The sequence below is a fragment of the Arvicanthis niloticus genome, chromosome X (genome assembly GCF_011762505.2).
Source record: "Arvicanthis niloticus isolate mArvNil1 chromosome X, mArvNil1.pat.X, whole genome shotgun sequence".
NCBI lineage: Eukaryota > Metazoa > Chordata > Mammalia > Rodentia > Muridae > Arvicanthis > Arvicanthis niloticus.
The window spans coordinates 64,964,784-64,992,375 of record NC_047679.1 but is presented as its reverse complement, the minus strand read 5'-3'; the positions used below and the strand labels follow the sequence as shown (position 1 = coordinate 64,992,375).

The window sequence follows — 27,592 nt, the reverse complement described above, 5'->3', positions numbered from 1 at the left end:
TTGGCCAGCTTTACAGTACCAGGCATGAGTTTCCTTCTCTGGGGTGGGCCTTAAAACCATTCTGAGAGTGGTTGGCTATCCCAAATAACATTCACGCCACTGCCACTGTTGCATATCTTGTTGCATATCTTACCGTACCAGCCATTATTGTAGCTCACAGGCTTCATACATTGGTAAAAGTTCTCATGTTGTTTTTCTCTCCTAGCAGTGTGTATATAGCACCTTCTGGTACTATGAAAAATAGCCAGCAAGGAAGGTCAGTATCAATGTGATTTCTCTAAGTCCTGAGTCAAAAATGTATAGGATCTTTACCAGTAAGGTCTTAAAACCAAGTTCTGTTAGACTATCAAGAGCAGTGGCAGTAGCCTGCATTCTGTTTTATTAGGGTCAGGGTCTCTGAGATTCTCCCCTGATTAACAACTTGAGGGGAAGTATTCCATACCCTAAAAGTTTAGTATTTTTTTGATTTGACAGCTTTTGGCTTCAGGGAGGAATGTTTCCCATATGTTATTTCCAAACATCTTAATATTAGTTTTCCCTTCCCCTACCTACTCCTTTTTCCTACTCTTTCATTCCTCTTTCTATGTATACTTAGCCCCCTAGCACACAATTCAGAATAGTTTGATTTATCAGTTTCTCAGGATTCAGACACATTCTTATATACCCATTTCATTTTACTCATCACTAAAACCTTTAGCATCTCCTGCTTTTCACCCCTATTCTTGGAATACCTTCTAGCCAATAGATGATGTCAATTTGGAGGTATTCTAGTTCTTAAGGGGATGGATTTGCTTTGCCCTCATTTTCTTATAGCTTTTGCTGTTGGAATTGACTCACTTATATTTTGAGGTTTATGATGGTATTGATATCAAGTTTTGTTGTAGATGTTGTAGGATTTGATACTTTGAAGGTCTTCAGGGAGGAGATTCATCAACTCTTTTGCTCCTGTGGTCTTCCAAGAATATTATTTTATTTTTTCATTTCAAATCATTTGTCTAAAAATATTGGCCTATATAGTATTACCATTCATGTTTTCTACAGTCTGAAATAAACCTTTGCATCATTTATTCTAAGCCCTTCATTTTCTTCTAATAAGGGTATACGTAGGAGGTAATTCTAGGGAGGGAATGGCAATTGCTTTCCCAATGTCAGAGCTATTTAATATGAATCAGAAAAGAACAAACCATTTATCTTGGTGCTTGGGTCAGTATTCAGCACTATGAGTCCTGGAACAGTGTTCTCAGTATTAGCTATTCCTAATCCCTTCCATTTTATGGGATTTTCATTAATATTTTAATAGGTGGCATAATTTTTAAATGGTAGAAAAATTATATATATACATATATATATGATATTTTTACAAGAAAGACATTCATTAGATTTTAAACATAATTTATTAATAATGTACTTGATATTTTGTGAGGAAATAATGTGAATTAACTTTGAATTTATGAACACTATTTTACCTGTTTTTGTGGTTCCCTGGATTGTTTCCCGGATATTCTTCCCTTTTCATTTTAAGGTATCCACTAAAAGTATTCTGAATGTGAAAGTCAAATTAGAAATAAACAAAATAACTTGAGCCTCAGTCGAAATTGAGTTAATGCTTAATTTAGGTCATCTTTTTTTGAGTGGCTGTAACCACTCAAGTATGGAGTCTTACCCTTGCATTGCTCTCTGGTCATTTCTGTACTCAATGTTGCTTCTGTTTTGTTTGTGATGATGCAAGGCTCTACATAGAGGTGTTTAAGTAATAAAGTAAAATCCACGGCCCACTAAAAGCTTGTTGTACTCACAAGTTGCTTCTTGTCATTCATTCTGTTTCTTTTCTTAAAAAAAAAAAAAGAAAGAAAGAAAAGAAAAGAAAAAAATGTTCTTCATAAAAGCAGTCATAGTAAATTTTCTAGTTCTATGTAATTTTCTTTCCATTCTGGTCTTCACTAGTTATAAATAACACATGAAATGACTTTCAAGGTAGAAAGCAGGAATCCATTTTGAAATGTTCTATAAAATAAAGAGTGATTTATGGTTTCATATGATTTGGGCTGAAAGCACTCGGGCTTTGCCAGGTCATCAAAGTCCTGTCAGAGGAATCTATTATTTATTGTTTGATTCACTAGGAGTGGTGTAAGTACTTTATTTTATGTTTTCCTTATGTAAGGGTACTGTTAGGAAAAATCAGTTACAAATACAAATACTGTTTTAAGTATATATCATAGAGAACTAACCTAAATATTTTAGTTGTAAAGGATGAGTTTCACCATTGATGATTTGGATTAAATGTGATTTTTAACAGCAAATGAATAACTTTTTCATTCCTATAAATATTTAAGATAATATTTTTGAAAATATTCATTTTATAACCATGACCCTAATTTTAATCTTGAGTCTTCATTTGATTTTCAGATATCTTTATTTTATCTTAATGGGTTTGAAAAATCAGAAAAGATGGGACTCTTCACAATAGTATGTGATCATATAACAATCCATAAGTTCCTCAGATATATATGTCTCTCTCTCTCTCTCTCTCTCTCTATATATATATATATATATATATATATATATATATATAATCTGACAGCTACATAGTAGAATGTTAACTGAGAGGGTCTCCATTACAACTTAAGAAAAGTCATTTTCTTACCTTATATTTATCTGTTTAAAATAATGTCTTTTCAGTCAAAGTTGTTCTTATATAAGAATTATGCATATCTTCTATAGTTGAATGGCAGAGCAGATTCTTTGTGACACTTTCAACTAATTAATTATCATAGGTAATAAGAAATGTTTAAATTATATTAAATGTTTGAGGAACTCCTGTAGAATATATAAAATTATTTGCTTTTTATAAACAAGAGTAACTGAAATAATAACTAATAAAACATTGTATAAGTGTCAAATATATAACATTTAAAATTTTTAATATATAAATATTTTAAGTTTATATGTATATAGTTTATATGTAAAAAGTATAACTATATTATATAATATATTGTTTATATTTTCAATACATTTATAAATATATATTTAAATATGTTTATAAATATATATTTAGATATTTATATATTTGCACTTAAAAATTATATATAATTTTTTAAAATTTATTAATTTTTTAAATCTATTCACTTTATATACATCCCAATCATTGCCCCCTTCTCAGTCACCCTGTCCCACACTCCCTCCCCCCTCCTGTTCTCCTCTGAGTTGGTGTGGGCTCCCCTGGGTATCCCCCAAACCTCTCACATCAAGTTTCTGCAAGGCTAGGTGCTTCCTCTCCCACTGAGGCCAGACAAGGCAGCCCATCTAGAAGAATACATCTCACAGACAGACAACTGCTTTTGGGATAATGTATCCCTCACAACTTGTTTAGGACCCACATGAGGACCAAGCTGCACATCTGTTACATATGTAGTGGGAAGCCTAGGTCCAGCCCCTGTATATTATTTGGTTGAAGGTTCAGACTCTGAGAGTCCAAGGGTCCAGGTTAGTTGACTGTGTTGGTCTTCCTATGGAGTTTCTATTTCCTCCAGGTTCCTCAGTCCTTCCCCCAACTCTTCCACAAGACTTCTGGAGCTCTGTCCAATGTTTGGCTGTGGGTCTTTGCATTTGTTACAGTCAGCTGCTAGGTGGAGCCTCTCTGAGGACAGCTAGGATCCTGTTTACAAGCATAACAGAATATCATTAATAGTGTCAGAGATTTGTGCCTATCCATGGGATGGGTCTCAAATTGATTCAGTCATTGTTTGACCATTTCCTCAGTGTCTGTTCCATCTTTGTCCCTGCACTTCTTGTATGCACAGTAAATTTTAGGTCAAAGGTTTTGTTGGTGGGTTGGTTTCCTTATCAATCCACTGGGAGTCCTGCCTGGCTACAGGAGGTGACCACTTCAGGCTCCATGCCCCCCACCTCTAGGAGTCTCAGCTAGAGTCACCTTCTTAGACTTCCAGGAGCTTCCCCCATCCTAGAAATGCCCCTCCCCCCATTTCCCATCACTCTCCTGGTCCTCTCTCCCTGGCTCTTCCTATACCAGATTCCCCCTCCCCCACTCCTCTTCCCATCCCCTCTTCCTCCCATGTCCCTTCCTCCATCCACCTCCCATATTTATTTTATTTCCCCTTCTGAGTGAGATTCTAGTTGTTTCCCTTGGGCCCTTGTTATTTAGCTTCTTTGGGCCTGTGGATTGTAGTGTGGGTATCCTATACTTTATGGCTAATGTCCTCTTATAAGTGATGTCTTATAAGCATGTCCTTTGGGTTTGACTTACCTCACTCAGGATGATATTTTCTAGGTCTGTTCATTTGTCTGAAAATTTCATGATGTTTTTAATTGCTGAGTGTTCCATAGGGTAGATGAAACACATTTTGTTTATCCATTTTTCAGTTGAGAAACATCCAGGTTGTTTCCACCTTCTGGCTATTATGAATAAAGCTTCTATGAACATATTTGATCATGTGTCCTTGTGGTATGGTGGAGCATCTTTTGGGTATATGCCCCAGAGTGGTATAGCTAGGTCTTGAGATAGAACTATTCCCAGTTTTGTGAAAAACCACCAATTTGGTTTCCAGAATGGTTGTACTAGTTTGCACTCCCACCAACAGGGGAGGAATATGATGTTAAGGCTGAATACACACACACACACACACACACACACACACACACACACACACACGTATAGATCCCTATTTAAACAAAATAAGAAAAACAAAAGGGCTGGAGAGGTAGCTTGGCGGGTAAAGGTGCTTACTGCTGAGTCTGACAACCTGAGTTCGATTCCCAGGGACCCGCAAGGTTGGAAGGAGAAAACCTACTCTTCCAAGTTGTCCTCCCACCTTCACATGTGCATCATGGCACATGTTTTCCTGCCAATGACCAGCCTTGACTTGAAGAGGGTTCTGAGAGAAGGGTTGAAGAGGGTTCTGAGAGAAGGGATGTCTGGAAGCAGAGAAAGAATGACTGGAAGTCAAAGTCAAATTGTGGATCCAAGCTGAAAACCTGTATTCTGCTTGATACAGCTTTTCCAGTCTACTTCTATTTATTTTCAGCTTTCTCACTGGAGATTTCTCTGTCTATATTCTGCTTGATTACTATTCTAAGATATCTCTTTGTCTATGTCCTGTGTGCGTGCATGCATGTATGCTTGCATGTGTGTGAGTGTGTGGGTGTCAAACGCTCTCCAAGCAGTTCTCTCTCTCTTTTTAAAAAAATTATTTTATTCCTTTACATTTCAAATGATATCTCCCGCTCCTGGTTACCTCTTCACAACCCCCTCCATCCCTTCCCCCCTTTTTCCCTCTCTCCTTTGTCTCTAGGAGGATGCTTCTTCACCCACTCCCTCCTCACCTCTCTAGCATCTCCCTATGCTGGGACCAGGCTCCTGTCAGCAAGGTCATCTTGACATCAGCAGTAGTGTCTGTTTGGTGTCTGCAGATGGGATAGATCTCTAGGTGTGGCAGTCTATGGATGGCTGTTCCTTATCCTACTGTTTTTTTCTCTTTTTATCTTAAAATATTCTCTGGATAGCTCAACTCATGCAGAACACAGGTCCAGTCTTTTTTATTTTATATATCTATCCAGTCATTTACTCTCGGTTTCCTTTTGATTATCTTATGAATTAGCATCCCAAGATCCCAGCCCTATCATTTTCAGGAGACAGTCAGCCTACATTTTTTTCCCTAACATTGCAAAAGAATTCAGAGATTGGTCTGCTTTTGGTAAGCACCCAGGCTACGCTAGCTGGATGGGACCCTGCCCTGGAATGACCATTTCTACCACACCTAGGCCTGGACTGCCTGTGTCCCAGGCTGAACTTGAACTCAGTTATCTGCCTGCCTTTTTAACTCCCTGTCTTTGTATTTTTCTGACAAGCTGGCTCATAGTGAAGCTACCTCTGTTCCTTTAGATTCAAGAAGTCCCTCATATTGCATCTTTATATTTTTACTTAGTTGAGAAATTATATATTTTTGAACTCATGTGTTTAGAACTCCTTTCCATAGCCTTAAGGGCTATTCTGAAGGTCCCATTGTTTTGGCCAAGACATAGCCACACCCTCAACTCCTGGACTTAATGCTGTTTCTAGCATGTCATGAAGTCATTAACTTTAACAGAGAGGGTATTTCTCAGAAGGAAAGAGTCCTCCACTGCTAATGGGTCCAGAAAATATGTACAGTATTACACAAGCATGCTTTACACCCATAGCAGCCATCAACACTCCTGGAGGCTTACACTGGGACTCTGTAGCACAGGCAAGAACCATGTCACTCTGTCCCTACCAAGGCCATGCCTCACTGGAGTTTATCCCTATCCCCTTTATTAAAACAAGCAGTCATTTTATTAAGTGATTAAGGCAGTTCCCGTCTGTAAGACTACCCAAGGAGAAAAGCCTGGGTTTTTAGGTTTTGTTTTGTTTTATTTTTATTTATTTTTATTGGATATTATCTTTCTTTACATTTCAAATGTTATCTTCTTTCCTGCCCCCAACCTCCAATCCCATTCCCCCTCTCCCTGCTTCTATGAGAGTGTGTTCCCTTACCCATCCACCCACTCCCTTCTCCCTTCCCTTGCATTCCACTATACTGGGGCATTGAACCTTCACAGGACCAAGGACCGTTTTTCCCATTGATGCCCAACAAGGTCATCATTCTCTGCTACATATGTGTTTGGAGCCATGGGTCCCTCCATGTGTTCTCCTTGGTTGGTGGTTTATTCCCTGGGAGCTCTGGGGGGGGGGGGGTCTGGATGGTTGATACTGTTTTTCCTATGGGGTTGCAAACCCCTTCAGCTCTTTGAGTCCTTTCTCTAACTCCTCCATTGGGGACACTGTGCTCAGTCCAATGGTTGGCAGGAAGCATCTGCCTCTGTATTTATCAGGCTCTGGAAGAGCCTGTCAGCAAATGCTTCTTGGCATCCACAATAGTGTCTGTGTTTGGTGACTGTATATGGGATGGATCCCCAGGTGGGACAGTCTCCAGACGGCCCCTTCTCCAGTCTCTGCTCTCCACTTTGTCTCCATATTTTCTCCTGTGAGTATTTTATTCCCCTTTCTAAGAAGGACCAAAGTATACAGACTTTGGTCTTCCAAAGTCTTTCTTCTTAAGCTGATGTGGTCTGTGAATTATATCTTGGCTATTCCAAGCTTTTGTGCTAATATCTACTTATCAGTGATTTCCATACCATGTGTTTTCTTTTGTTACCTCACTCAGAATGATATTTTCTAGTTCCATCCATTTGCCTAAGAATTTCATGAATTCATTGTTTTTAATAGCTGAGTAGTTCTTCATTGTGTAAATGAACCACATTTTTTGTATCCAGTCCTTGGTGGAAGGACATCTGGGTTCTTTCCAGCTTCTGGCTATTATAAATAAAGCTGCTATGAACATAGTGGGGCATGTGTCTTCATTATATGTCAGAGCATCTTTTGGATATATATATATATATATATATATATATATATATATATATATATACACACACACACACACACACACACACACACACACACCCAGGAGCGGTGTAGCTGAGTCCTCAGGTAATGCTATGTCCAATTTTCTGAGGAACCACCAGACTGATTTCCAGAGTGGTTGTACCAGCTTGCAATCCCACCAACAATGGGGGAGTGTTCCTCTTTCTCCACATCCTTGCCAGGATCTGCTGTCACCTGAGTTTTTGATCTTAGCTATCTGACTGGTGTGAGGTGGAATCTCAGGGTTCTTTTGATTTGCATTTCCCTGATGACTAAGGATGTTGAACATTTCTTTAGGGAGAACAAAGTTTTAATCATGTTACTTTCTCTTTTATGTCTTTTTAAACTTAAAGCTCCCACTTTATAAAAGTTAATTTTATGCTGTGAATAGAGCAATTGTTAATTTTGTTCTTAGATTCATTTAATTTTATTCATATGAACATTTTGTCTGTATGCATGTATGTGTACCACCTGTATGCCTGGTGCTTGTGAAGGTCAGAGAGTGGGCATCAGATCCATTGGAACAGGAGCTAGGTGGTTGTGAGCCTCCATGTGGGTGCTGGGAACTGAACCTGGGTCTACTGAAAGAACAAGTGCCCTTAACCACTGAACTGTCTCTCCAGCCCTGAGTTGAAGTGTTACTTTAAATACTAATTTAGAACTGCTTTTCTTACTGAAATAATTTTCAAACTCACGTTGCTCAAAGAATGGCATTCAGATTTGCCAGTTTGGCTCCAACTACTCTTTTTGAAAAAAAAAATATTGTTTTATTGTAAAAATATATAAAATAATATATATTCTCCTAACATTTTCTTTTTCCTCAGAAACTATTTATTGACTGGGTAGAACAAAAAATGTAACCTTGGCCACAAAGACATTGCTAACTATATTTGTAGCTTGTTATTTTAATAATTCTAAGTGTAAAATAATGGACCCTTATCATTTAACGTTGGAGTAGCCTATGGATTCCACAAAATTGTGGTGATATCTGGATGGAAGAATTAAGGGATATCACAAATAATAGTTATTTTGGTTGTATGTACTTTGGGCTCAGATCACATTCTATATTGAAAACCATTTTGGCTTTGTGTTGTCAGCAGTTGTGACTTCTGGCTGTTGATTTCAGGCATAGAAATTTTCACATACATATCTGCCTACCCAAAGGAATAGCTAATTTGGGTAAAATAGAGGAGAGTGATATTATCTGCAATTGGTATTGGGATTTGTTGTAAAGTAGTGTATGTTAGTGTGAAATCAAATGAAAGCTTGATGCTTCTAAACAATCCTCAAGGATGCTAAGAATAGTTTCTTCTAGGTTATATATTATATATTTAGGAATATTTATGAGTATATATAAACACACATGTATGTGTGTGGTATAATAAATTAATGAGAAAAAGAGGTCACAAGTTTGAAAGAGTGCAATAAAGGAATATTTGGAAGGTTTTAAATGGAAGAAAGGAAAGGGAAGGGGGAATGGTTTAGTTATCATAATCTCAAAAAATAAGTAAATAAAAGAAGAATATTCCCAACACAGGTAGTCTTGCTAATAAGTAAATAATCGTATAAATATTGCCATTGCTAGAAGAAAAAAGAAGCACAGAAACTCTGACTTGTCTGAAGTTGCACTGTAAATGAACCAGTGAAACAAGTCTAGGTCTCAGTGATCAAGATGTTATCATTACATTGCATCACCTATATTGCTTTTACATCCTGTTCTCCAACTTAGGTCAAGTTGGAAGTAGTGAACAACTACTCTTATTTGAATTAGAGATATGAAATTCCCTTGTATTTGGCTTGTTTTGTCCCTTAGACATAGTATTGTCCATGATGACAATGATAAATACATGAGATTATAAGTATAAACATGGTACAAAGCATAAATCTGTCTGCTTACCCTTTTAATGCTATCATTATATAGAAAACGTTTAATAAACATAATTTTATTTTGTAATATTTCTTTACTTATCAACTTTTAAAATATATTGATTACATTTCTTTAGCAAGGAAAGTTTTCTAGGTATAGCAAAAAGTTTGTATCATTGTAAGAGACATTAGAATAAAGTTTTAACAGAAGAATGTAATATGTGTAGTTATTTGAAACTTCTATTTTCCTCTGTTCCAAAAATAATGTTTCATTCTTTCTCTGGTTATATCCGAAGTTAAGGCTAAAACTTTATGATGGCTTGATCCAATAATTGTTATTTAATGGTTATATTCTGTACATTTGGTCACAACTTCTTTTTCTGAACCAGACGTTATATATCCACAAAATGTTCAACACTGGAAAAACAGTTCTTTTAAAGGTGGTTGCTGCTTGTGTTTAATGTGGTTTTTAGCTGAAGACTAATTATAGCATCTGCTTCCATGTGTGTTTTACTTTAATACTGCTTTTAAAATCCATTTATTTTTTTTGTGTGTGTGTGTGTGTGCGTGTTTGTTTGTGTTTGTATGTGCATACTTACTGGGTATATGTATGGAGGGAGGACAGTAGAAAGCTTTGTGGGATTGATTTTCTTTTTGTCCATAGTGTGGGATCTGGAGTTCAAAGTCAGGTTGTCAGGCTTGGCAGCAGGCACCTTTACTGCCCTAGCTCTATGTTTCATTTTTACATAAAGAAGTTAACAGGTCCCTTAAAATAAATCTTTGATTCTTGGTGAGTACTTTAAATGCTCATCAAAGAAAGGTGCTTATCTATTTTACTAGGTAAAAATGTAGAACAACCATGATTTATCATAGTGGTAGTTCTATAGGCTTTCAGAATATGCTTTATCTGTATGACTGATAATATAAAACCTATTGACCTCTATTGAAATGATAAGTCTGATGATGAAAAATTGTGGAAGAGTCTTGAATTTATAATAAGACATTTTATTAATGTGGCAGAAAACCTGGTCTTTAGTATAACAATTGACTTTGGTAATTTAAATTTTTTATTTATATTGTTAGTAGTAAATTATATTCCCTTTTAAGATAATCAGCTTTATGATATGATTACATTTGATTTTAAAGCAATAATATATTCTTTCCAATATGCTATAGTGACCAACAAGCAAGATAGTTAAGTAACATAATTTTTAACTTCAAAAATGCATTCTATTTTCACTTAGAGGCTTTGTGACTTTGGAGTTAGATCTGAGTTTAACTGTCAACTCTGGAGTTTTTTAGCAGCACATTAACATCCATGAGCGCCACAGTCTTTGTTGTCTCACAGGTGCAGATTCTTATCTCTCAGTGCCTTTAGGAAGATCAGATAAGCTTGTGTGCTAACTTGGTTCCTAAGTAACAAAGCCCCTTTAAACAGTTGTCCATTTAAACAGTTGTCTGAAAATGACAATTTACAGATGAAAAGACTCTGAGGACTTGTCTTATTAAAAAGTATCTCCTCTACCTAAGCCAACTCAGTTTTAGTTTTGCATGTTTAGGAAATATCTACCATTAATGAAAGATTGGTAATTTTGAAAATTGTCAATTTTCTTTATTGAAAATACTTTTATTTAAAATTGCAACAATAGTATTAATTAAACATTTTCCATAAAATATATCTCTATCTCTATCTATCTACATTCTAAATGATATAGGTGTGTGTTTTTGTAGGTCTGCCTGAATCCATCATTGCAGCTGCATGTTCAAGGAGTGGCCAGAGGGTTCTGCATGTTGATTCGTAAGTTTTAACCCTGGTAGCATTTAATACACATATATGTCTATGTGTTTATGTGCCATGTGAAATTTCATAGCATAGAAGAAGCACTGAAAATACTTTCATTTTCATCAATAATGTGTAAAACATAAAATATAAGGTTTCTTAGTCTGTTCTTTGAAATAAGGATATTCGCCATTTAAGAGTAAACTAAATGAATTTAATTTTTTCCCCCTCAGGAGTGAGCTTGTTCTTAAACTAAGTAATTCTTTTATAGGCTTGCAACCCTCATGTGTGCCTTTTCTTATGTAAATGTATATGTGTTTGTGAGTATATACCACATTTATTTTGTACTGTATTTTAGGCTTTATGTTTTATTATAAAATAAAGCCAGTAGATTTGAATTCATGGATATCAATATTTGAACTTAAAAGTCTTCATTAGGTAAAATATCTAGAATAATTTTCTCTTAAAAGTGTGAATAAAATGGAAGTAAAAGGAAAGCTACTTGATATATAACTTAAATCTTAATTCCTATGTCTCTTGAAAGCAGACCATAAGTGTGCCACATATGCATTTACTCATTTTCAATAGTGGCTCAATGACTCAGAAGAGAGAATAAGTGAACGATCTGTCTTCTATAAGATAATTGACTACAGTGTTTTCCAAAGTGCTAGAGAACAAAGTAGCACTAGATATAGTGTATAGCAGTTTCCCCTCCCTCCCTCCCTCCCTCCCTCCCTCCCTCCCTCCCTCCCTCCCTCTTTCTCTCCCTTCCTTCTTTCCTTCCTTCCTTCCTACTGTAAAAAGTAGCATTCCTTAATTTATACTTAACAGTTCATAAATTTATTTTTACGTAGTCACATGACTATGATTTATGTTTGCATTTTCTTATATGTATGTATACCTTGTCCTTATTCATGCCCCTTTTCCTTCCCTGACCCATTAATCCACTTCTTACTGATCCCCTCCCTCCAGTGACTCCTTTCTGCATTCATGTCTTTGTCTTTTTAGCTATCTTCTTTATCTGCTCTGATGCCTCCCTTCAGATCATTTTTTTCCATTTATGTGTTGCTTTATAGTTTACAGCAGCATGTATCTCTTTATTTCCACAGAACATCTTCATTCTAAGATTGTGTGCTGGTTAGGTTTTGTCAACTTATTATACACAGGAGTTATCTAAAGAGAGGGAACATCAATTGAGAAGATGCCCATATCATATTGTTATGTGTAGGCAAGTCTGTGAGGCATTTTCTTGATTAACAATTGAAGTGTTAGCTCATGGCAGGTGGTCTGGGTTGTTTAATATGGAGACCAAGCAAGCAATGGAGAGCAAGCCAGTAAGCAGTATTCATTCCTACAATGGTCTCTGCTCCAGTTTCTGTCTTCAGGTTCCTGCCCTGATTTCCTTAATGATGGACAGTAAGTACACTTTAAAATAGACTCTTTCCTTCCCATGATGGTTTTGAAAGTAAACTAAAATAAATTTATTTGCCTATTTGGGGTCATTTTTGCTTTTGTGTGAAATTTTGTGTTTTTTAAATATATTCTTCAGAATGTAATTGAGACTTTCATGTGAAATGTGTTTCATTTAGTACATATCACTTTCAGTAATATAGCTATTTTTACAATATGAATTTTGCCATTCCATGTGTGTGAAATGTCGTTTCACCTTTTCTTTTTCAAATTTGTTTTTCTGTTAAAATGTATTTTTATATTTAATTTTTTGAGCCACTGTGTCATAGCACAGGTTAACCTTCTGATTCTCCTCCCTCTGCTACCCAAGGGCTGGGATTAGCTGATAGGAGCCATCTGACACCCAGTTTTAAATTTTAGTTTTCAGGTTGGTCTTTGTGATCTTTCACCTCTTTTTAAGTCTTATTCCTACCTGGGTGGTGGTGGGTCACACCTTTAATCCCAGCACTAGGGAGGTACAGGCAGGCAAATCTCTGTGACTTTGAGGCCAGCCTGGTCTACAGAGTGAGATCCAGGATAGCCAGGGCTATACAAAGAAACCCTGTCTCAACAAACAAATAAAGCAAAAAAAAAAAAGTTATATTTCTAAGTATTTTATGATGTTTTGAAAGCTATTGGTTTTTTTTTTTTGCCTGTTATTTCTTCTTCTACAAGTCTGTTATTGTGGTATAGAAAGGGTGATAGCTTTCATATGTTGATTTTTGTGTCCTAATTTACTATAAGTGCTCGTTGGCTCCGAGAGTTTTTGCTGAAGTCTTTTATCTATTAAATAAAGGATCATTTTATCATGAAGTAGGAATAATTTGACATTTTTCTAATTTGGATCAATTTCATTTCATGCTTTTATTGTTATAGCTAACATTTTGAGCTCTACATTGATAAGAGTAGAAAAAAGATGGACTATTTTCTTGTTCCAGATTTTTAGGAGATGCCATTTTTCCTCTTAGTATAATATTGGCTCTAGGTTTCTTTTATGTTGAGGCATGTTTCCAGTAGTTACAGTTTTCTCAAAGCTTTCATCACAAACGGATGTTAAAGTTTGTCAAATCTCTATTCACAGTGTACTGAAACTGTCATGTGGTTTTTGACCTTATATCTGTTTTATATGGTGCATTTATTGATTTGTCTATGTTGATTCTGGTTTACATCCCTGGGATGAAACCAGTTTGGTCATGGTATAATAACATTTTAGTTTGTTTTTCTTAATTTTGGTTTACATGTATTTGATTGAGATTCCTAAATATCCTAGTTTATTAGCAAAATTAGGTTATGGTTTTCTTACTATTTTTGTAAAACAAATTTGACCCTATTTGTTCTTTCTTTTTTATTCTACTTTGTTGATTATTAATGTTACCTCTTTGTATCAGTCAGGGTTCTCTAAAGGAACAAGATGGATACAATGAATATATATATATATATATATATATATATATATATATATATATATATAATGTTAAGAGGGGATTTATATAAATGTTAGATGTGGCCCATATAGTCCAGCCATGGCTGCCTTGCACTCTAGAGGTCCAGAATCTGATAGGTGTCCAGTCCATGAGGCAGGATGTCTCAGCAGAGAAAGACTTGTTTATTTATTGGCTGGAATATTCTATAGGTTTCTATAAAGTCTAATTGATCCATGTTGTAATTTACCTTTGAAGTTTGTTGTTGTTGTTGATTTGTACTTTGGATGATCTTTGTAAATGTGAGAGTTGGGTAATAAACTTGCCCATTATTAATGTTTCAGATCTGATGTTTATGCCCATTAGTGTTTGTTGTATGAAATAAAAAACTCCAGTGCTCTGAGCATATACATTTAAAATTGTTATGTCTTCTTAATGAATTGTATTTTTAAAATATATGTACTGGCCTTCTTTAAATCTGACTAATTTTGGTTTAAAGATTTAACTTATCATGTACCAGAATAGCTACACCAGCTTGTATTCTGCTTTTATTTGCTTTGTAAGTTGATTGCTAGCCATTAAGTTTATAAGTATTTATAAACCTAAGTTTTTTGGAAAAAACAAATAGTTTTATCTTATATTTTAATCTGTTTAGCTGGTGATTTGTGAATATATCAATTTGAGGTTATTGTTAAATTTTAATTAAATAATTGTTTAAAATTACTTTCTGAGATATTGAGCAATAGATTCTATCCTAATATTTATTTATTTATTTATTTATTTATTTGTGTGTGTGTGTGTGTGTGTGTGCATGTGTGTCTGTACATTCATATATGTGCCATAGTGTGCATATGGAGTTCAGAGGATAACTTGTGAAAATTGGCTTTCTCTTTCCACTGTAGGGGCCTCTGAGATTGAATCGATATTTCTTGCCATATATTACCTTATAAAACAAAACTGAACAACCTTTTCTTTGTTCAGTGATACTCTTTTCTATCAAATATCTACTTTTATCTTTATATTTTCTGTCCTTGACTTTTTTTGTTTGTTTTTCAAGACAGGGTTTCTCTGTGTAGTCCTGGCTGTCCTGGAACTCAGTCTGCAGACCAGGCTGGCCTCAAACTCAGAAATCTGCCTGCCTCTGCCTCCCAAGTGCTGGGATTGAAGGAGTGCGCCACCACTGCCCAGCTGTCCTTGACTTTTTTAAAGCTTGGGACCAATGTTTTTTTCTTACTTCTTGATTTAAATACTTAATTTCATTTTACACCATGCTTTTTCCTTAGTACAGTCAGTCACCACTATAGAGTTCTGTTCACATCCATATTAACTGTGTCCATAAATTCTAAATGCTCTCTAATACTCGTCAAGAGATTTCTTTATATTGACTATTTAGAGGTGTGTTTTAAGAAACACACACACACACACACACACACACACACACACACACACACACATATTTTGTTCACCATGTTGAAGTAGTTTTTATTACAACTCTCATGACTAAAGATCAAAGAAAAGTAAAGGAAGTATTAGTATATCTTTCTGTTTCTTCCTCTCTGTATCCCACCAGTTTCAGCTTTCAGAAGCAGTTACCATTACCTTTTATTTATGTATTCTTTGTTCTGCTTTTATTTGAGAATGCATCTTGCTATATAGCTCAGACAGGCCTCAAACTTGGATTTTACTCCCCTCATCCTGCAGAGTGCTAGGATTTCAGTTATATACTGCTTCCTTACATAGACTGTTAAATGAACTTTATTGAATAAAACTCTATTTATGCATAGTGGTTATAGAGCACTAATCTGGCTTCGGAGGTAAATTTGAGATGTTTCCCCTTTTCACACAGCATAATTCCCTGCATTTTTTATGTTGTATGTTTCCAATAGTTTGTTTTAAAAAAATCTTTTAGTAATTGTGATTGTTTGAATGAGACTGGCTCTCTTAGTCTCATCTATTTCAATGTTTAATGCCCAGGTAGTGAAATTGTTTGGGAATGGCTAGATGTGGCCTTGTTGGAATCAGTATGGCCCTGGAGGAGGTGTGTTACTGGGGGTGGAGTTTTATGCTTTAAAAGCTCACACCAGGCCCAGTGGTAATCTCCTTTGCCTGCCTGCCTGCCTGCCTGACTCTCTGCCTCTCTATAGATCAGGATGTAAGCTCTCAGCCTCATGCCTGTTTGCCTATCATTATTCTTCCTGTGTTGATGATAATGGACTAACCCTTTGAAACTGTAAACCAGTCTCAATTAAATGATTTCTTTTATAAGAGTTGCCTTGGTCACGGTGTTTCTTCACAGCAATTGAACAGTGACTAAGAGAGTATTCTTTGTTATGTGTGTCTAATTGCTTGTGTAAAAACTCAGTGATGGGCATCTGAGCTGATTCCAAGATCAGAGAAAATTGCTATGTGAACACACACACACACAGACACACACACACACACACACACACACAGAGAGAGAGAGAGAGAGAGAGAGAGAGAGAGAGAGAGAGACAGACCGAGAGAGAGAGAGAGAGAATATGTGAATGTGAGTGAATGTGAATATGAGCTCTTAGGATTGCCTTTTCTGGGCCATATATTAATTTCATGTTTAGCTTTCTAAAAGTGTTGAGAAACTATTTCTGAGTACATATATTATTTTAGATTTTTTTCCTCACAATGAATGAGTGATTCAATTTGTGTCATTGGTTGAATTTGGTATTGTCACTGTTCTTTTTTTTTAATTTCAATGATTCTGATAGTTGTATAGTGACAACTCATAATAGCTTTAATTCATGTTTCCATGATGGCTAATGATCAGATCAGATTTGGGGGATTGCTTTAAGAAGCATACCAGAATACTGTTGGCAGTACCATTCCCTGGGCAGGTTGTTATTGGGTTTTATAAGAAAGCTAGCTAAGTATGGGTCTGTGGTTGAGTCAACAAGCAGCATTCCTCTCTAGTTTGTGCCTTACTGCCTTGTCTGTGAGTGACTTTGCTATTACTAGGTATGCATGTACTCATAAGCTGGCCTGCTCTCAGTTTCTTGCCTCGAGTTCCTGTCCTAACTTCCCTATCTGATGAACTATGACCTGGAAATATGAGCCAAAGAAACCCTTTCCTCCCTTAAGTTGCTTTTGGTCAGAGTTTTATCACAACAGAAAAGAAAGTAGAACAGTGTACCTTTAAAAAAAAAAACAGTGCACACACATTGTGCACACGTGTGCACTCTTTCTCTCTCTTCTCCCTTCCTCTCTCCCTCCCCCCTGTGTGTGTAGGCAAATTGCTTTGTATCTAATTAAGTATTTATGTATATTAGGCAAATGGTCCACTAGTAAGCTACTGTTTTGAAGTTTGTTGCCTTCTGGAGATTTGTCTTTTAAATGCATCTTGTTCATTTTATGTGGTGTAACTTAGTAATATTCAGATATATTTCTGCAATCGTATTTTCAGCTTTCCATTGTTTTCTACCTTTTATCATTTCAGCCTTTTAGTGAATATATTCAATGTTGACCTCTTCTTTTTTTCTCTGGGGCCAGCTCTGGCCATTGACAGAGTGGTCCTAGAGGAGATAAGGGGTCAAAGAGGGAGAAGTGAGTCAGGTGCTGTGGTCAGGGGAATCTTGCAGCTCTGTCTGACTAGCAGTCAGGTTGATTCTTTATACAAGTTTCACAGAACAAAGATAGACTAATGATTATCCAAGAAGCAGAAATTTTATCATTTTGTCTCTGGACATGTGTTTGTTTTTTTTTTTTTTTCATTACATGTCCAGAGTTACAAGTTCAGTCACAATTAGAAAGTTCAAATAGAACAGATTTTATTTTTAATATCAGCCCTATAACTCCAATTCAGAGAATCTAAAGAATGTCTCCACCAAAGCAAACACATTTATTACATGACAGCCTGCTTTTAGGCTGTCAGTATTTGTAGTTAAAACACTCCAGGCAAACAGACAATATTTGAGCTGGTCTTGTATATGAATAGCAAATACTAATATCTAACTTGTTTTATTTATATCTTATTCACTGAGTTCTATTCCTCTAGGGTTGTACCCTGTATGGCCCCCTATTTTTAAACTACATTTTCAGAGAACTCTAAGCATATTGTAAAAACACTGGATGATTTTTTTTATCTTGTTGTGTTGGCTGGCGGTAGTTTATTTTTCTTCTTGGAGCAAGACAAATAGTTATAGGTATTAGAAACACTTTCCTGTGGCTTAGAGAGCAAAGAGCAGGTAGGTAATCTTGATGTCTTTTTTGGTATTTGCTCTCTGGATATGAAAGAATTCAAAGTTACTTCTGTTCTTACTTCTAGATGTCTAGTTTGTGGAGTGAACACGGAGGGGTATGGCTGAGCTATACCCCTATATGCCTATCAGCTGGTATCCTGGGGTTGGTTATGGCCCACTCAGTTAAAGATGGAGGCCTGGCATTGGCTTTGCCATGCTGACTTAATGGTCACTTCTTGAGTCAAATGACTGCTGATCATTCTGCTGATGATAATGGGGGAGGTTATTGCAGCTTCCGTTATTGCTCTGGGGAGTGGAATATTTCATATTGCTATGAAGAAAGAGTAGATTGTCTAGGAAGTAATTTCACTTCTCAGTGACTATGGAGGCTGTGAGAAAATCCATCTGGTAGCAGATGTCTTCACCACAGGTCTTAGCACTTCTTTCAGCTGTTCTCGTTGGAAGCGGAAGCCAAGTAACACTTTATCTGTGAAATGCCATGTGGTAGCTTCATGATCTTGCTTAAAGTTTGGTGAAAATTTCTTTTGTAAGTAGGGACAGGGTACAGCTAGCCCATTTGCAGAGGAGGCTAGAAGACCTAGGGTCATGAACTGATTTCACATACATGTTCATTTTATCTTTTCCACTCCTCTTGAGGTATCTTTCTGTTTTCATTTTTATGCCTTTAATGTTACATTTTGCATAATTTCTTCCCCATTATCTTCTTTGATAGTTATAAGCTAGCTATATTTTTGTTGGGCATTCTTCAGTCATTCTATTTACACTTTCATGTCTTGAGATGTTATTATTATTTAACTGTTTTTGTTTTCATTAAAGTATTTAAGGTTCTTGAGCACACTTATAATTGGTATTTTGAAGTTCTTGTGGTTTAGCTATGTTGCATTTCTCAGGTCATATTAGAGTAGGGTTATGGGCTTCTGAAGAAGGCATATTGTCTTGGCTGTTCATGTTTGTGGTTTTACACTGGCATGTGGAGTTAAGATGTTTGAGGTGTTTCTTGTGGTAAATACCTGGTCTGATGCATGATGGGTGTACTATGTGTTCTGTTCTTTGATTGCTATTGCCTTCTCTGGGTCTTAGGCAAGTGTGGTGGCTGTGGGGTCCTTGATAGTGTTTCTGCTGATAGATCCCACAAAGGAATGGAGATGGACTAGAAGTAAAGGCTAAGAGGGTCAGGGGGAAAGAGCTAGGTGGACGGGGGTCCACACCAAGAGGCAGAATGCTCAGAAAGTTTATATGGGGTGAGAAGAGGGGTTCCTGAAGCAGGTTGCTCCAGGACTAAGAATAAGTCTGGAGAGATTAGAATGGAGGACTGGAGCTATAGAGAACTGCTTCCCAGCATAGTGGCCGCTGGGGTTTTTGGTAGGAAGTGTTTCATCAAATGGAGATTAAATGTGCAGAGTCATTATATGTACCTCATTTGTTCAAAGCATTTTTTGTGTGTGTTAATTTGGGGGCTTCAGTTTGGGTTTTGTTGTTGTTTCTGCAAGTAGAATAATTTATAGTACTACATTCATGTGTGGTATACATTTACTTAGCTAAATTTTCCACTTCAACTACAGTCATCCTTCTGCCACACCCCACCATGTACTCTTTGTCAAAATGTTCTACTTGTTCACAACTTTATGCTTTTATCTATTCTGTGTGGCTTTTATCCATTCTGTGTAGATAATTCTTTTTATTGACAATAGCGCTTTTTCCATACAACATATTCTGATTATAGTTTCCTTTCCTCCAACTCCTTTCAACCCCTCTCAATTTTACCAGTTACACAAATTCATTCCCTTTGCTTTTTTTCAAACAGGCATCTAAATATATAATGGTAATAATAGATAAAACTGGAATAGGAAAAAGCAAACAAACTGAAATAATAAAGAGTCAAAGAAAAAGTGCAAGAAACACATAGATGCAGAGACACACATTCACACATACAGAAATCCTATGAAACCACAAATCCACAAATAATAATAATAAGCAAAAAACCTGTAAGGTTAAGAAAAGATGCCCAGATAAAGCATTATGAGATGAAAAAAACCTTCCATAATTCTTATTCCTTTCCCAAGAACAAATAAAATAGTTTTCCAGTGACGTTTTTCTTAATATTTCTAGTAACATCAAATTTTGTATTTGTTTGTACCTTAAAATTTATGTAACATTTTTAACATAAAAATTTTACATTGTGTTATTATCTATAGATATTCAGGGGTCATTATTTGTTCATTTATATATCCTTACAGCCTAAGAGTAGCAGAATATATAGTGCTACTGTATTATTCTGGAACACTGATACTGACAGAACAATAAAAAAAAAATCTTTTAAAATAGGTAAATATTTGACTCAACTATACAATTAAATGAGATTATGTGAGGCCTTAAAAGGAAAATTGATCTCACTTGATATCTTAGAAGTTAATACAATGTTGGCCATTTGTCATTTCAGAGTTGGGGTTCATACATGAAGCAACTTTTGGAATGTAAATAAATAAAATAATTTAATTTTTAAAAGAAAAAAGCAAACAAACAAACAAATAAACCAGAGTTGGGCTTTAGTCTCCATTGTGCTATATAAGATCATCAGGATTTCTGATAACTTCTCCACCTTTCAAGTTAGGATGCTTACCTCTAGACCTTTCTAAGGCCAGGAGAGATAGGTACTAGTGTGGAGCCATTTGTGTTCACTCTTTCCTTACCATTGAATCAGCATGCCTTCTTCTCAACGTAGTTATTAGTAGGTGTGGAACCACTGTGAGAAAGCACCTCTGCTTTGTCAAGACTTAGGACTTCTCAAGAAATACATAGAAGAAGCTGGCTATAAAACCAACTGAACTCATCATGTAGATTTCCAATCCTTGGACACCATGAGGCGAACTCCTATCTTCATTATTGTCTTTTAACCCTAATAGGGGATATGGATTTTAAATATCTTAAATTTTATAATTACACCATGAAGAAGAAATCTTCGAGTTATTGTAGAGTAATAAAATATAATCATTTAGATTTTGTGGTTATAGAGTTCAGTGAGTGGAGGTGGTCATGACAATGCCTGTTGACTTTATCTTACATAAAAGACATTGTAGCATTGACAGGTAGCATCATTTTCTACCTTACTCCTTTCATAGAATACGGTGGATTTCTTACTAGAGGCAGGTTTTGTTGTTTAATATAATTTTACTTCATTGAATCACCTCAGATATTGCATCTGCAATTGTCTGTCAAATCAATTTTGTGCTTATTTTTCTGCTCGGGAATTAAATTGTATATAAACAGTTAAATAAAATGATGTGTTACTTCTCTAATGAAAGAAAAAACAGTACTCTAGGTGTTCAATGATTATTGACTCATCAAAAAGGAAACCAGTATTGATTCAAAACTACTCCTACTGTGAAGTGTCACTGTAGTAGCCTTCCTCTGTGGAAATCAAGGTTAGGTTGTCTGCTTTTGTGCTCCTATCCCTAACTTAGAAGGTGCCTCTTCTTGATAAGCATTCAAAGAGGAAAATTAGTTTCTTCAAGGAGTCTCACTGGGGTATGCAAAACACACTTAAGGGCAGATCCCAGCAGTAGATGCCTGAAACAAAGCCTTGGTTTTTTTTTTTTTTTCCTTTCTACAAGCATTAGGTACATATTATGGTTTCTAATTTTGTGTCTCTAGAGGCTTTCTCTCTATGTGAATCTGTATATCCCAGTGTCTGTGTTTTTCTTGTGCTGTTTCTCTATTCCTTTGTTTTGTCCTATGCAAGTTTGTTTGTTTGTTTTATCCTATTATTTTATTTTCCTTCCTTATTTAAATGATGCCTATTTGTTTTCAAATGAGAAAGAGTAAGAAAGGGTATGGATTTGGGTGGTAGGGAGGTGGCAGGGTCTAATAGGGCTTGGAGGAAGGGAAACGGCAATCAGAATAAATTGTATGAAAAAACTATTTTCAAAGAAATAAAAGAAAAAAGCAAGGGGATTACAGTGAGAACCACTGCTTATAGGTGACTGCTGAAATGAGAGCAATCATATTAGTTTTCATCTTAATATTAGTGTAAATAAATTAGATAGTTTAGAAAAATGCAAGCCATTTTCCTCTACCAAAATAGAGATATTTGACTAAGATAGCACAAAGTTATATATTTTGTGAATAAGACTATACCATAAATGGCTAGGAAAATAGAGAAATGTTTACTGCATTAAGAAAAATATTCAACAAAGAGGAGGAAGAACCTGTAGAGACCATATCCAGAGGCTAGGCAAGCCCCCTAGTTGGGGGATGGGACCACTCACTTATCTCTAATTCTTAACCCAGAAGGGCTCCTGTATAAAGGAAATACGGGGACAAAGAGTGGAACAGAGACTGAACGAAATGCCATCCAGAGACTGCCCCACCTGGGGATCCATCCCATATGCAGACACCAAACCCAGACTCTATTATGGATGTGAAGAAGTGCATGCCGACAGGAGCCTGATATAGCTGTTTCCTGAGAGTCTCTGCCAGAGCCTGGCAAATACAGAGGAGGATGTTCACAGCCAACCATTAAACTGAGCACAGGGTCTCCAATGGATGAGTTAGAGAAAGGAGTGAAGAAGCTGAAGGGGTTTGCAACCTCTTAGGAAGAACAATATCACCTAACTAACACCCTTCCCCCAGAGCTCCCAGGGACTAAACCACCAACCAAAGAGTACACATGGAGGAACCCATGGCTCCAGCTGCATATGTAGCAGAGGATGGCCTTATCTGTCATCAATGGGGGGAGAGGCCCTTGGTCCTGTGAAGGCTTGATGCCCCAGTGTAGGGGTGTAGGGGAATGCCAGGGCAGTGGGGTGGGAGTGTGTGGGAGGGGGAACACCCTCATAGAAGCAGAGGGAGGGGTTGGGGAGAGGGATGTTCTAGAGGAGAAACTAGGAAAGGGTTACGTTTGAAATGTAAATACATAAAATATCCAATAAAAATAAAATATAAACTGTGGGAAAAGAGAAGAAAAATATTATTTATGAAGAACACTGTGACAGAACTCTTATATAAGTAAGTGCAAAGTTATGGGAGCACACCGTACTTCTGATTATTTATGCAGAAGAACTTCTGGCTGCATAGAGGAGGTGAGAATTCTGAGTGGTTTGGCCAGTACTGTTATTAGTTTTGTGATGGACTAGAATGTTGGCATAGTATAGGCAATCAGTATTACAAATAAAAGTGGCATGAAGGCACTTGGCTCAGTCAGGCATTGGTGTAGCTGAATATGAACTTGTGACTGATCCATATAGAGTGAAGCTGTGAATTTTGTACTTGGCTCCATAAGCATTACTGATCCATCAGACATCTTTAAACCTGAGAAAGACATAATGGGGTCTCTCCAGACAGGTCCAGTGGCTTTAGTGTTGAGCTTGGATTGAAAAGGGAAGAAGCTAGAGGTAGGAAAACCTTTGAGATGAATACATTTAAGACAGGTAAGCAAATAAGTGGATCTTCATAGTAAGACACTAGAAGGGAGGGTAGGAAGGACAGAAGAGGTTTGACAAATTAATTACAGTTGATACGTGAAGAAATATTTGCAAAGTTCATTTTTTTCATCATTGATAATTATAACAGTGCCATTGTTTTTGTTGGTTTTCTGTTTGTTGAAATGAGGAAAGAAAAGAAGACTCGGTTGGGGCTTATTGGCAAATATTTTTTGTCCTTTAGATATAGAGAATTGAAGTACATGTTGGCTGTTTAAGAAAGGGAGATATCTAACAAACTGATGGCTCAGAGTTTGCATTTTCAGATCTGAGTTTGGAGATGAGCAGAGGGGCCCAGATTGGGACCAATTTATGAGTCATCAGTAGAGGAGTGACAAGTGAGATGATAAGTGCATAAACTTTTTATTTCTTAAGACATGAACGACAAAGAAAGGGCCTGGTTATCTTCTAATATTAGAATTAATCTTCAGTTTGATCATGAAGGTCCAACCTAATTGTCTAAGACTGTAGGGGATGGTGGAAGGAGTACAACTTCCTTGTATGGCATGTATGTTGAACTTTTGCTAAATGAATCATTGTGTTATTAGGGATCAAGTTTAGTATGTTTTCTATGTCCTAGAATTATGGCATATTGTTTGTTAACAGGATGATATTGGCATGTCATGACAATGTAGGATTCCAACAAATTTAAATGGAACTGACCTTTTTTTGCTGAGACTGACACTGCTTACTGTACCAAGGAGGGCAGGTTTGATCCGTTGTTTAATTTACAGGGCACATTGTACTCATTAATAGCTGACAGACCAATACTAGCTGGCAAGAATTGTTTTCTTTTTTTGTTTCTTTGTGCATTCTGAATTTGAGAGAGCCAATCAAATTTTGGGCCCTAGAAATGAATAGTCCTCCCAGCTGTGACATTAGAAATAGACAGTGTTGAGATGATTATACTGCTGTTATGAAACAAAGCAAACAAAACTAGACTTTATGCCATCTGGAGTTTGTAAACACATACCATTGCTTTTGCTTATAAGTCAGTCTAGGGTTTACTTATGTTCCTAATTTTAAATATGTGAAACCCATAGTTTACAGTAGATAATATTTACGGGGCAGAGAGACACTTAAATGAAAGAGTGAATATAAAATGACAATGGCATGTGGGTTTTCCTTCCCCTTAATATAAATTCAGCTATTATTTCTCAAAATGTGTTGTTAAATGCCCTTCCTTCAACATTCTCAAAAAGTGTGCTCATTGGTCATTTTACATTTTGAAATGCTATATAGAGCTGTATTCTCTCTTGAAAGCTACAGCAGACATTGTAATAGTTAATGGTGCCGAAATGCCATGGCACTAGAAAACCATTTGTTAACTTTCTGAAACCTAGTGTTTTCTATTTTTATTTTGTCATTAGGCTTTTTTTCCTTTGAGACAACTATTAGTAGTCAGTGTGTGGTTTCATTTTGGAGAGGTAGAATTTAGGATTAGCGGAAAGCTTCATTTCAGTATGCAGGTGGGAGGCTGTATTTTACCATAGCTACCATTATCTTGAGGACTAACTAATGATGCCTAGTCTAAAGTTGCAGATTTGTGTGTTGGTATAGACAGGGTTAGTATTTGGGAGAACTGAGTTTGAGTATCAGTTCTGTTACTCAGGGCTGTGCTGCCTTTACTGGTAACAAGTCTCATGGGGCTCCCCCATAAAATGAAGCATTTTGTATCTTTCTCATAAAAGTGCTGTAGATTCAAGAGACAATACTTCTGAAAACAAACTTGGAGAGATAAAATGCTGTCAAAGGAAAGTGCTATTAGTCTTGCCCTAGGAAGAGGAATTGTGAGATGCTGGGATACAGAGGAATATTATTAGAGTTGAGCTAGGCTGGCCCTCTTTCTCACTAAGCAATCTTAAAACCTATTGTGTACCTGTCTGAATGTATTTTCCACTATGAGTTTCTTAAGGAAAATGATTCCCAGATGAATGTGTCTGAATGCCAGTAGCTCCGTCTTTTGTCAGTGTTTTGGGGCTTGTTTATTGAAGCTGTTTCACAATGCAGTATATAATATAGCATCCTGTGGTTGTCCCTGCTACTGTCAGTAAAGAATTAAAATTATGCCAAGTAGAAAAGGAAGGGGTTGGTGCTCATTAATAGAGTCATCTCTGTATATTATATGTTTTCTCTTGGATAAAATGAAGCAAACTGATACAAAACCTATGGAAAGTTTAAGAAATATCTAGAATTATTATGTCACTGTTATTCTTATTTATTGATTGATATTGATACAGTTAATCTTTTTTTTTCTTATTTTATCTTGAAAAGCTTAGGTGGTATTTGGACTAGGTTGTATAAAACTGTAGATAAATTAAAACGATATTTTATGCAGTTTTAAGACAATATTTCACATACTATGGTACTATAACACAGGGGATTATCTTTAAAAAATGCTCCATTATACTTTTGTTTTGTTTTTTGAGACAGGGTGTTTCTCTGTGTGGCCCTGGCTGTCCTGGAACTCACTCTGTAGACCAGGCTGGCCTTGAACTCAGAAATCCGCCTGCCTCTGCCTCCCAAGTGCTGGGATTAAAGGCGTGCACCACCACTGCCAGGCCTTTTTTTTTCTTTCATTATACCTTTTTTTTTGTCTATTTATTTTTGCTAAAGACTTTAGGACACTTAATTTATATTGGGACATTAGAGAACTTTAGATTCTACTTTTATGTTTCCTGTTTAAATATCATGAATATTTATTTTCCAATTTCCCAGAGACTTTAGTTTTAAGGAAATCTTTTTCATCATCAGAAACTGTTCCTGACAGTAGAAATGTACTTTGTTTTCCCTCATCAAGTGCTTCTTACTTTTCTCAATGTACAAAGGCAGTGATGATACAAAATTGGCAGAAACATGCTGTACCATTTTTTCCTTTTTTTCCCCCTCATCCTCACTTTGTCTTTAAATCATGTCTCTGAGGCTTAAAAATCAAAACTAGTAACCTAGTCTTATTTCCCCCTGCAGAATCGGTTTTAAGCATAATGGAAAAACATTTTATAAATTGGATTTAAATGTCACAGTTCTAAAGCCATATCTTTAAAGTTAAAACAAAACATCCAGTGGCCTTAATTTCTATCATATCTATTGTAGTTTGCTCCAGAGATCATATTGGAATGTCATATTGATTTTTTTTCTATTTGTTTCAGTCCTCTTGATATTGATATCTAATATCTTTAAGAGATGTCATAAACCATATTTAAAACCATAGAGATATCAAAATGAGTTTTGTCAGAATATTCTGGTTTTATAGTGAGTTTACTAATGTTTGTCTTGCCATGTTTTGTCAGACCACAGTAATGGAAACCATGCTTTCACCTTTTACATACGTAATTGGATGAGATCACCAGATGTTGATGTTAGGGACAAATCAACAGGAAAAGTTGAAAATGGGAGCTGCATGGAAAAATACAAGGGCTAATTAGCTCTGTCAAAAACCATTTGACCAAGTGGAGGGGACAAAAAATAGGTTTTGACCAGGAACTGACCTCAGGTTACTTAATAGTGACACCACAGTGGCTTCGCTAAGAGTTTTCTTAGTCTCTTCATAATTAGGTAAAAATACCTTAGAAATTGACATATTGTAGTCAGTACTCAAAAACTCAGATTACTTCTGTTTTTCTTACATGTTATCGTGTTAATCTTCAAATGTACAGAAAACTTGAAAAACAAAACAAAACCAGTGAGATGTGAGTACCTATGAGTTTACTACAGAGGTTCTATGATTGCCATTTGGATGTAGTTGCTGTGTATTATGTAACCATCCACATATTCATTCTGGGGTCCATAAATCTCTCAGTCTTAGTGATTTGTACACTCTAGTAATTTCTGTCACTCAGGATTTTAGCATTCACATTGTTAGTAAATACTTAATATTTGCTTATGGTTCTTTTCAAAGTTAAATTTTATAT

The 27,592-nt window shown here is 36.1% G+C and overlaps 1 protein-coding gene across 3 annotated transcripts in view; it reads left to right on the top strand.

The window, feature by feature from the left end:
- Positions 1-27,592, top strand: part of Chm (CHM Rab escort protein) — a 143,092-nt gene that overhangs the window by 13,112 nt on the left and 102,388 nt on the right. For all 3 annotated transcript variants that reach the window (XM_034485496.2, XM_076918732.1, XM_076918733.1), the window contains exon 2: positions 11,057-11,123. In XM_034485496.2, the coding sequence (XP_034341387.1) occupies positions 11,057-11,123 (67 nt within the window). The remainder of the gene's footprint in view (positions 1-11,056; positions 11,124-27,592) is intronic.